The sequence below is a fragment of the Hibiscus syriacus genome, unplaced genomic scaffold (genome assembly GCF_006381635.1).
Source record: "Hibiscus syriacus cultivar Baekdansim isolate YM2019G1 unplaced genomic scaffold, ASM638163v2 tig00002840_pilon, whole genome shotgun sequence".
In the NCBI taxonomy this organism is placed as follows: Eukaryota; Viridiplantae; Streptophyta; class Magnoliopsida; order Malvales; family Malvaceae; genus Hibiscus; species Hibiscus syriacus.
The window spans coordinates 7,491,960-7,503,577 of NW_024061947.1; the positions used below are offsets into that span (position 1 = coordinate 7,491,960).

General features: G+C 37.3%; 1 protein-coding gene and 1 pseudogene across 2 annotated transcripts; both read right to left on the reverse strand.

Annotated features, from left to right (window-relative positions):
* Nucleotides 1–234: 234 nt before the first annotated feature.
* Nucleotides 235–4,983, reverse strand: LOC120156149. 2 transcript variants are annotated; one of them, XM_039167566.1, is made up of 6 exons: nucleotides 4,641–4,983; nucleotides 4,360–4,552; nucleotides 3,823–3,909; nucleotides 3,178–3,564; nucleotides 1,639–1,768; nucleotides 235–1,443 (listed from the first exon to the last, which is right to left on the reverse strand). In XM_039167566.1, exons 1-6 carry the CDS (start codon nucleotides 4,715–4,717, stop codon nucleotides 329–331), a joined length of 1,989 nt encoding a protein of 662 aa, XP_039023497.1. In that variant the 5' UTR covers nucleotides 4,718–4,983; the 3' UTR covers nucleotides 235–328. The 2 variants fall into 2 exon arrangements, with proteins under 2 accessions (XP_039023497.1, XP_039023492.1); XM_039167561.1 differs by having other exon boundaries at nucleotides 1,618–1,768; nucleotides 4,641–4,981.
* A 491-nt stretch (nucleotides 4,984–5,474) lies between these two features.
* Nucleotides 5,475–10,485, reverse strand: LOC120153631 (annotated as a pseudogene).
* Nucleotides 10,486–11,618: the final 1,133 nt, after the last annotated feature.

The window sequence follows — 11,618 nt, forward strand, 5'->3', positions numbered from 1 at the left end:
TTCGATCTATGCAAACTAAAATCTGAACCGGAACGACATAATGATAGTACCATTTTCAGAACAGGAATCCAAATGTTGGAAAAGATTCGTCTTGAATCCCATTTATGAATGAAATGCAAAATATGACTCAAAGCGAATAAATTTATTCTCATGAAAAAAGGTAAACAATCAAGCCAATTTTTCGCTTTTCCTTTCTACAAAGACTACAAATTTCTTTCTTTATCAAGAGATTCATTTTCCAGATAAATATCTACAATATATTTTCCTAAAATAGCAGGATAAAAACCTAAAATTGACAGATATTTTACTATAAACAAGATGCCATGCCTCACTCTGTAGCTTGGTCAGTTTCTGGTGTGCTCATAACCTCCAGATTCTTGGTGCGGTCATCATTTAAAGGAGTAACTTTAGCCGGTGTCTCAATAATGTTCTGATTCCCGCATCGCTCTTCAGCTATAGGTTGAATGACACTTTTTTTAACCAGTGAAAAATCAGTCTTACTATCATTCGCATTTTCACTGTCTTCAACCAGGTTTGCTTTGGCATATAATTGATCACTTATAACCATTAATTTCTTATTAGAATGTCCTGTAGCGGCCTCAAGATTCAACTTGGATTTCGGATTTGGCACAGCTTCTTTATGATCTTTAACTCCATCACCTTCTTCATTTTTTGAAACACATGCTCTATTTTCCCGCACCTGCTCTTTAGGCGAACTGTCTGACACAGAAATCTCCATTGCTGCCTCCAGCTCTTCCTTCAGAGGACCTTCAATGGTTGGACCAGATGTACCAGCATTACATTGCTGAATTAGTGCATTTAATGGAGAGGAAGAAACAGATGGAGTATCCTCAACTCTTTGAGTTGCAGGTTTTACCGAACCAGGATGCGAGGTAGAAGATGTAACGGGAGAAGAGTGTGGTTCAGCTGTTAAACCAGTGCAAACATATTGGGAAGAGGTTCCACTTGGAATGAGAGGTTTAATTGAAGAGCCACCTGAAGTCATAATATGAACAGCATTTTTGGACTGGGCAGCCTTCAGCAGCGATGCAGCAGCCTTTGGGCTACCAAAGCGGGCCCCAGCAGCAACTGCAGTGGCATCCAGGATCAAGCCTGTGGTGGAAAAAGGTTTTGCCGGGACTCTTTTCAAGTTAACCCGAGATTTTAAAGTAGAACCAGATGATGAGGATTGTGTAGTCATTAGACCATGTTGAGACTGATTTGGGACTTGGACTGAAGCAACAGGACCTTGCTGGGATGGACTTTGGGTGGGCACAGAAGTGATCGGGCCATATTGAGGCCGATTATGGGATGAGACAGATGTTTGACACTGATTTTGGGTTTCAACAGAAGCAAGGAGGCCTTGTTGGAACTGGTTTTCGGTTCGAACTGAAGCATCACCGCTAGCAATTGGAGGTCCAGAGCCAGATGCAGTCTTCAAACCTGGCCCAGTAGCCAAGAAGTGGGTCTATTAGAAAGAGAATAAGAGATCTCACATTTTCAAAGAAGGTTCCCATAACTTCATCACTTCATAAGTTTGGCTCACTTACTCAAAAGAATGCTGCCACATCAAACACTTCAAATAACTTAAAAATAGCATTAGATGGAGAAAATTACCAGGGTTGTTTGAACAAGCACCTGTTAAATTTTTATCTGGAATAGGAAGGGCTAAGGACAAAGCATTACGAGTTGCCAACTGTGCCTCAGAAATCATCGAGTTTCCTTCCACATTTAAGTTGCCAAATCGCTTCTTAATAACATTCCACCTCTGCAAATAATAGAACAAACTTGCCACGATTAGCTTGTGAAAAAGAAGAGGAAAACCATTCTGGTGTGGAGCTTTAATCTGCATGACCAACTTATAGTCATCTTATAAGATTAACAGAACTGGACAATTTTTTTTTTTATTTTTCTTAAAAAATACAGAATTGAGGAAATTCCGTTGCCGGGATTTGAACCCGGGAAAAGCCGGGCAAACCCAGATATCATGATCGGAATAGATTAACAACGGATTGTTGTTCTAAAGTAGCAACTAGATGATATTTACCAAAGAAAAAGCTGATTGTTTGAGATATGGAAACAGAAACACCGAAAATATACTTGTGCTGTCATTTTCACCATCTCCAGAACATGTTTTTAGTTCTAATTCAACAAAATATACAAGTCGTTCACCATCCAGGGGCAGGGGCTATTCCATGATACTCTAAATTCAAAGGTTTCAAAACATCCCCTTGAACCGTTTGTCTTGGCCCAGATCTAGAACTACCCTCAATGGTTTGTGTAGCCATATATCTATATTTGTATTCAATGAAATCTTTTGACTTTGTATATCATTCAACTGTAAATGAATGATCTTATCATAGTGACATTGTGATAAAAATTCAAACAGAAAAACATATTTGACAAGAAAAACAAACTTCTAACACAATAAATAAATACTAATTCCAAAATAAGTCATCAAGATCTAATACTAGAATCATAATTTTTTTTGGCAAATATTAAACAGAGGAAAATCTTCAGTTAGCCCACAACTTCTAATTTTACATAAGTTTTCATTGAAGCGGCATACATATAAATGGTTCTACATATCATTAATATTCCAAGAATCAATACACAAGTTTTTCTTGGATCAACAAAAAGATGATCGCGAGGAGAAAGCATAATAAGAAACTTAAGAGGATAAAAATATGTATATATTGTTCTATATATCATTAACACTCCAAGAACCAACACCGCCACACAAGCATTCACAAATAATATAAGGTGATCTGAAAGCATTATACCAAACCTAAGAGAGCAGAAAAATCACACATACAGAAAATAAGAGCAAATACGTTTTTTTCTATCACGTAATCAATACTTACTAATGAAATCAACCAAAACATAACTTTCACATCCCAAGCAAATTCAATGTAGCATGGAAAGACAGAAATGTTAAATGAATCTAGTTACTTTAATGTTTACTAGGCATTTTAATTTAAGTTTATTAATTCCCAGCTCCACAAAGCAACAAATATAGACTCAGACTTTGCTATACTAATTTTATAAAAGTGAATTGAATTTCAGCCATACAGAAAAGGAATGGTGCATTTGAGTCTATATATTGCATAAATAGCAGGATTGATATGATATTGAAGGAAACAGATATATAAAATAAAAAAGTCAGTTTAGTTAAACCTGAGCCAGCTGGTTAGCACTCCTATCTCCCTTGAAGTCTCCTCGTAAGATATTTGCCCAATTCCCAGTACCACATTTCTGCACAGCAGCAATAAGTTCCAAATCCTCTTCATCTGACCAAGGTTTTCTTTTCCTGCGATTTGGCAGGTTTGCACCAGCTGGTCCATTTCCTTCCAATGTTTCAGTCGATGGCACAGCAGGCAAAATCTTTTTCTGAACAGAAACAGGAACAGTAATGTTCATCCCTGGCTTTGAGCAAGTGAGCTGCAAATTTTCTGAAGTCACTCTAGATGACCTCAGATTAGGTATATTTATAGTTAATGGAGCATCCACCATTGAGCTGTTTGCACCACTCGAGTCATTTGGCAAACCAGAAGCAATCAGTACCTGACAAGAATAAACATCTTAGTTGACTCAATTCGAATTTGGAAAAGAAATGGGCAACAAGATAAATGAGTTTGGAAACTTGAAGAGAAGGTAGTCAGACAACCAATATTGTTATTGGTTAGATTTTCAAAAGGCTACAATTATCCTTTTCATTGAGCTTGCAAGTTACTCATTGACCAGATAAGGTCAAAAACTATGTAGACCAGAGATACTAACAACCACATATAATTCTATGGCAATCACATATAATTTTCTTACCTTCACACATGCTACAGCCTCTGCTGAACTTTCGCTACTAACAGAAGGGTAAGGTTCCAATTCATATTCTAAGTCACTATCATCGTCCTGCAAAAAAAAAAAAAAAAAGTTATATGACCAGACTAGAGCTATAACAAATACGAAGAACACTCATCTTCCAAGTTTCAACCAAAAAGAATCGTTTATAAATTAACAACCACCACTTCAACCCTTTGAGCAGTGACCAAACATGATTAAAATTTCCCAATTTCAAAGTCAAACCAAGACTGTAGCAGATTGGCAGGCTACAAGTTAGAAACTAGAATATCTGGAAGTGAACACACCCTTAAGGAACAATATTCTAATGGACAGGAAAGTTTCGCATCATATTGGAAAACCATATTAATTTCAAGGATGTATTTACTTTTAAGAGCAATTCCCAAAATAAATTTCATCTCATCAAATAGGGCAGTAGCTAAAGAATTTCAAATCTTTTAGAATAAACATAGATATATACCATAGAAAAAACAAAAAAAAAAAGAAAAAAAGAAAACTGACCAAGGGTTCAGCCCCATCGTCCAATTTCTCAAGCAAGGTGTCCCGGTAGACCAAATGGCGCCATAACATCTGATATTCCCTGGCATTAGAAATACCAGTAGAAGTCTTCTTGAATAAAGCATTCCAGTCCAACTTTGCATCAGGGAATTGCGCCACTTCTTGCAACAGTGCCAAAACAGTAGTTGCTGGATACCTGCCCAAACCAATAAAAAAAAACCTGTATAGTTGGCAATTAAAAAGAAGCCCAAGATGGTAAATAACGAACTTAAGATGAAACTAACCTTTGTAAAAGAGTAGAGATATCTTCCTCACTGATTGAACCCTTCTTCTGTTTCTTGGTATTGGTATTTTCAATCATAGTTGTTAGTCGATGGAAAATGGCATGGTAATGAAACTAAGGATTTTGGAATCGGCGAAAACCCTAGAAGGGTTTAAGATAAAAACTGAGAAAATAAAAGCGCCTAAAACCCTTTGAATGGAGAGAGAGGAAGGGGCAAAGATGAAGAAGGAAAGGAGAAGCGTGTGGAGAAGTGATTGAAGGGGGGGGGGGGGACCGTTGAAGAGCGTGGATAGAACGCGCCTAACAATGTTCTTGTGGAGAAAGAAACGGGAATCTCTTCGGAATATGGATCTTTGTTTTCTAATTCTCTCAATCTTATTTATTTATTTTTTGAATTTATCTTTCAATTGTTTAATTTAAATTAAACCCTCGAACCAAAAATAGAAAGAACCGAGGCGAGGTATAATGACATTAATGCCCTTCCTGTTTTATATATGTAGTTTAGGTTTCGGACCTGCCAAGTGCCTCTGTTATGAATATTAGTTCAAGTTAGTCCATCCATTACTCAATTAAACAATTTAGTCAGTAAAAGAATAAAAGCCAAATTTAACATTATTAACGTTCTTCGTTTATAAAAGCTTTGTAACACCAACTGTTTACTTGGATATAACAGTAAAAGATGATGCAGATGTGTTTTGGGAGGAAAATAAGCATGCAAAAAAGAGCAAAACACCAAGCCTTGTAACTCCAACTGTTTATTTATTTGGCTTTTTATTTAGTTTCACAGCGAAACTATGACCATCCCAAACCTACAAACAGAGAGCATTATGACCATGACCATCCCAATTTTGGATGAAGGGGGGAGTCTAAGCACAAACTTTGCTTCTATTCCTAGTATTATTTGAGATTACACAAGTTAAGGAAAGGTTGATTAACATCCACAACTGACTCCTACCACCGGATGAAACCGGGTTTTGTTTCGACCACCATACTATCCTACCAGCTACTTTTACCCCAGACCGTTAGAGATGAAGCACTTAAAGATGCTAGAGCTAGAAAATATAAACCTAATCCACCACCATATTTGGCATGGATGTTTCGAAGAACCGCATAGGGCCATCATCACCAGATGTCTCGAAGGTATCGTCCTTCCACCTGGAGTTTCTTCACCATAGACTCCGCCTTTGACGAGTCCACGTTCGCCTGAAACTCGTAGACAAGTTTCAAGATTAATGTTCCTACTAATCAAGAATCGGTGATGGTGAAACTCAAATTATTATCATTACAAGCCTACCTGGAAAACTTTAAACTACGTTTATCCGAACACAGAACGAAGAAAATAGAAAACCGATGATGAACAATACCTGCTCCTGAAAGATGGTGTGCAAGGCACGATGAACATCTCTTGCCATACCCTTGGCATCGCCGCATACATACTGATATCCTCCCTTAGAAATTAGGCTCCATATATAGGCTGACTCTACTCCAGAAACAACAGATTTAACTTATAATGCTCCATTTTTATATCATTAACTGCAATATCTGTGGTTTCCTACTACTATTACTTGCTTTCTCCATCATCTTATGTTGAACATACTCATGCAACGCTGAGATCAGATAGAGGACCTTGTTCCACAAAGTCGTTGAGCTCGTTCTCTTAAATGAAATCCTAAAGAAGTTGCAGGACAAGTAAATAAATAAAATCCTCCAAAAGAATATCAACATTGGTTGAAAATTACAATGAGACATGCTAATGATGCTGCTAGAAGATCGTTATTATCAGAATCAGATCTGAACCATTCTTCGATTCCTACATCCAAAAAAGAGTAGAGCTAGACCAAGTTCAGCACCATCTTTTTTAAGGACCACTCTTTCCTGTAAGAGATAGCTTAAGTTATTTTCTTCATTCCCCTTTTCTGTCAAAATAAAAGAAAAATGTAAAACGGAGTAATCAACCTGTAGAAAACCTCGGAAAGGTGCAAATCCAGTCCCAGGTCCAACCATTATAACTGGAATTGAAGGATCTGCTCGGAGCTTAAAATTAGACTGCCTGATAAAAATGGGAGCCCGGCTACAATCAGTGTTTTTCTCCAAAGGAACAGCATCTGAAAATTTTCAATGCAGTTAGATGTTAGATGTCATAGAATCTGAGTAATGTCTGTCGGGTACATGAACACTATTGGTACATAAGAAAGTAGAAAAATTAGAAGAGCAACGGGAGCCACACAAGAGAGATACATTCGTTACCTTCATCCGGGTTGAACACACGCCGCAATGAATTCTTCCAGTTGGAGTTGGACCAGGAACTAAAGCACAGGTTACATGAATTCTATCGGGTGCAAACCTGCCCAAAGGGACCAATCTTCTTATTAAGCCGAAGTATACGGTAATACTGCATCGATATGTAGATAGAACAAATTCAATCACCTAGGGGAGGATGAGATAGAATAATAGCGAGGCTGTAAATGAGGGGCTATAGCAGCAAAAAATACACCAAGCAGAGGTTTTGCTGATGGGAACTCAGCCATAACCTCGAGAAGGCTTCTGTGAATTCCAACAACCCATTGTGCGTACTCATCCTGGGCAAAAGGAAGAAAAACACATAATCAATAGGAAAAATAATAACAAACGAGAACAAATGAGACCGAGAGAAAGAAAAGCAACACAAAGTATCCCATCAACCTTCCCTTGGGGTGACGATAAGAACTTGAGTCTTTCTACTTCACTGGGTTCATTGACATGAGCAGACAAGGCAACCAGAGCAGCCTGCCCAAAAAAAAAAAACAGTTTGAATACGAAGAAAAATGTTAATCAAGCAACAAAAGGGACTAGAGGATCAGGAAAATTTTCAAGAAATTTTATTGGTTTTTGGAAGGGGGGGGGGGGGTTTGTTTTACCTTTCGTGGAGGGTTTAAGAGATCTGCATAGCGAGCCAATGCTGTTCGAAGTGTACATGGACTGTCGAAAGGTGGTGGCAATGAGCTTCCACGGGATGTGCCATCCTCGTTGTCGGTATGTATAGAAAACAGCAAATCCAGTGGTTGATCCAATAATTTTGCTGCTTCCTCGACAGTCTCAATGCTATTCTCAGCAAAAACACCGACATGATCTCCAGTTTCATATCTGTAACAGTTCCACTTATTAATTGCAATAGTAAAAGATCATAAAATCAGAAAGGAATGTTATCTTTCATTCCTCTTTTTAAGACCAAAATCTGTGATGTCAAAAGCACTTAAACGCAGCAAAAATATTAATAATACTTTCACATAGAATTCCAGGAAATCAATTTATAGAGTAGCGAACATTAGAAAGCTATGAACTTACGTTATACCAGTCCCCGATATGTCCAACTCCAGATGTACACAAGAGCGATCAGATTCAGGCTTGTGGAGCTCATTCTGAACGGCAACATTAACTCTTGGCAAATCATTTAACGATGATCTCAAAATGAAAACCAAAAGTGGGATGGGGAGAGAACAAAACACACATCCCTTATTACCTGCATGGATGGTGGATGTCATGTGAAGATTTCCCATTTGCGATATTTGAGTGATTATCCTTGATGTGAATCACAGAATGATCATGAATCACTACTCTATACTCGGGAATAGCAGCTGTATATGAGTTAGACACAGTCTTTTCATCTTCTTCACCTCTAAGAAGTTGATCTAACTCTGGCCATAACAATTCTCTCCTAAGGAAGGAACAAAAAAAATGAAAAAGATGTACAGTAAAGCTAGCAGAGCACGACATTGAAGTATAGTCCCCAAGAAAAGCTCGAGTCACCAAGGTAAGATATTATGATGCTTCAGCTTCAAAAATGAAGAAGAAACAGAATTTCGGGTACGACTGAAAGAGCATTACATACCATGCAGTGAAATCATCTTCAATACATTTATCATCATCACCAAGACCAACTTTGATAAGACTTTTGGCACCTTTTTCACACAAGAAAAAAATCGTACACTTCGTAGAATCTCATCAAGATCAGAAGGGTGGAATCTTAAAATAAGTGAAGTAAAAAATACCTTCTTCGGAAAGTTTCTCATCAAGAACCTTTGCTATCTATTTTGGAAGAACGAAAGGGAAAAAAAAGAAACCATAAAACCAGATACCACAATTGCAACGGAGAAAGTGATTCAGCGGGCGAGTCCCGAGCCAATGTTACCTTATTAAAATGTTCATATTGACGGTTATCAAGACCGAAAATGCCATATGTGAGTTGTTGAATCCAGGGCTCCCTTCCATTCCCCTAGATTTGAACAAAACAACGAAATAGTGAGTGTTAATTAACAAAAAAGATGAATGATGGCATAAACAAAGTCTAAATTTAACTGCTCTTTCAAGGTACCAACCTCGGTAAGCCATTTGTAAAATCTAGCAGAGTTGTCGGTTGGCTCCCCATCCCCGTAACTACAATGTCAGTCTCAATTATATTAAATAACCCATACTTCGTATAACGCTGAAACAAATACACAACCAAATATAGCATCAGTAGAAGTGAAAATCTATCTTACATGGCAACCATGAAAAAAACCAGGGTCTCCTTTTTAAGCTTCTCTTCATATTGTTCACCAGTGGCAGCATAATCATCCTAGTATAAAACATACAAAATTTGGTTAATGTAATTGTAAAACACTAGAAGAAAAAGAAAATCTGAAGTAAGAGAACAAGGTAACAAGCAATTGTGTGTACATACCAGGTCAACAACCTTGACTGCTGCCTTCTCATATCTTGCCTTGATCTCATCACCTAAAGCCTGCAACAGGAAATCTTAACATCAACACGTGAGCCATTAAATAAAAACAGACATCTCTTTCCGATCATGCATCGCCACGTTCCAAGCACACATCAATTCCGGTCAAGTGTAACAGCAAAAAAGCTCCCCATGTAGCTAAATTATCCGCTATCGACAAAACAATTAAAATCAAAAAGATTTGCTAAAGAGAACCATTTTAGCCACATTTCAATCTATATTTATGTCCGGATATCTTTGAGCTCGGAATGACGAAAGGTACGGACATAAAAGCGTAATGAATCAACAATGCAACTAAATCTCCAACGAATAAACGATTTATTACAACTAAACTAATAGCTAAATTATTCAAATATTCGAAAACAGTTGAAAAGTACATTACAGTGAACTTTAAATAGTCTGATACCCTAAAATTTTCATAAAGTGTGACTTCAAAAAAAAAAACATTCCCTTCATCTCCTTGCAACTTCTTGACCTTGAACTGTATCCTTTAATTATTATACCAGCCACACAACTTTCCATTGACTGAAAAAACAAGCTTGATTAGTAAAGTTTACATCAATTTTCTCCAAATTCCATCAGTAAAAAAGGTTTCATTTCTCTCAACTAGTAACATTCAAGTCATACATTTTCATTCATAAAAAAAAGAGTCATACATTTTCAAGATAACAACAAACAAACCATCATACTAAGCAATCAAAACCAACACATCAAAGTTGCTTCTTCTTTTACCTTAGCGAATCCCTCGGCGGTTCCCGTCTGGGTACCGTAGAAAACGGTGACCTTCATTTTACCAGCGGCGAAGCTGGCTTCATCGTCATCTCCATCAGAATCGAGCGAAACAGGGTAAGGAGCAACCAGAGGTTTAGCGTCACGGCTTCGTTCAGTGGCTGATTTTATCCAGAGAAAAATAAAGAGCCCCAGAACCACCGCCAACGACGTCGTTACCAACATTATCATTGAATCCATTACCGAACCGCCTAACGATACTACCAATACAGTCTCAACAAAACTCACCAAATCCGAGCTCGACCTCATCTCTCAACCCCCAAAAACAAACGAAACACAGCAAAAGTAAATGCAATTCAAAATGGGAATTCTAGTGAAAAAGCAAAAGAAGCTTTCGGGTTGTCGGAGATACAGAAGCTTCAGTTTAAATAGTGAGAGGCGGGGTCCCAAAGTGACCAGAAATTTAGAGTGAACTTTTTATTTTTTTATTTACTTTTTCCAAATAATCTCGGTGAACGAAAATATTTTATAATATACTATTTTGATTAAATTTTGTTTGATTTGCTAAAAGAATCAACATAATCACAATGCGATTTCTAAATCGTAATTCGATCTTCAGTATCGTAAATTTCTAGATTCGTAACGTGATTTTAATTATCGCGTTGCGATTTTACTATCGCAATGCGATATTGCGATTTTATATTATCGCATTGCGATAGTTCAAGTTCACATTGCATTTGTTTCTTAACGACTGGTGATATTACATTTGTTTCTTAAGAATTTTCTCGAAAAAGATAGTATCCGCGCGGGACGGTGGCGGCGGCGGCGATGCGCGAGAGTCCCCCTTGTTCTCTTCCACTCAACAAGGAAGTGGGAAATCCAAGCCTTAAATACCCATTCCCAATAGTATTTCTAATACTATGTGGGATTGAACATTACAAATACTTGTGAATCTTTTACACTATCGCAACACATTATTTATTGTTTCAAACTAAGAACTAAGATCTTACAAATGGCTTGGGAATCTTTTACACTATCGCAACATATTCTTTATTGTTTCAAACTCTACGTGAATTTGGAATAGTTAAAATGTAAACTTATTTTGGATTTTTCACTATCGCAACAACACGTTTTTTAAACTCTCGCAACACATTTTAACTATCGCAACACATTTTTCAATATCGCATTGCGAATCTGGAAACTGAGTTGAAAAATTAGAGTTCGCGTTACGATTTTGTTGGTCATTTTAGCAAATCCAAAAAAAATTGGTTAAAATCGTATATTATAAGGCATTTTAAATTACTGAGATTATTTTCTCTAACTGAAAACAGGCGTTACGATAAGGGGAAAAAAACACCCGGGAATCCGATTTCTCTCGATTTTCCATGTTCGAATTCATGACAGTATTCGTTGACAACAAAGCCGGGAGAAAAGAGAACTAGATAAAAAGAGAATACAATGCATTTAGCACCCCAACTATCATTTTTATTCCGT

Excerpts from the sequence above, each read along its gene's own strand:
- LOC120156149 (XM_039167561.1), bottom strand. The coding sequence starts at position 4,717 with ATGATTGAAAATACCAATACCAAGAAACAGAAGAAGGGTTCAATCAGT. Across the intron at positions 3,910-4,359 it reads ACGATGGGGCTGAACCCTTG|GACGATGATAGTGACTTAGA; the intron begins GTCAGTTTTCTT and ends TTTTTTTTGCAG. Across the intron at positions 3,565-3,822 it reads AGGCTGTAGCATGTGTGAAG|GTACTGATTGCTTCTGGTTT; the intron begins GTAAGAAAATTA and ends TATTCTTGTCAG.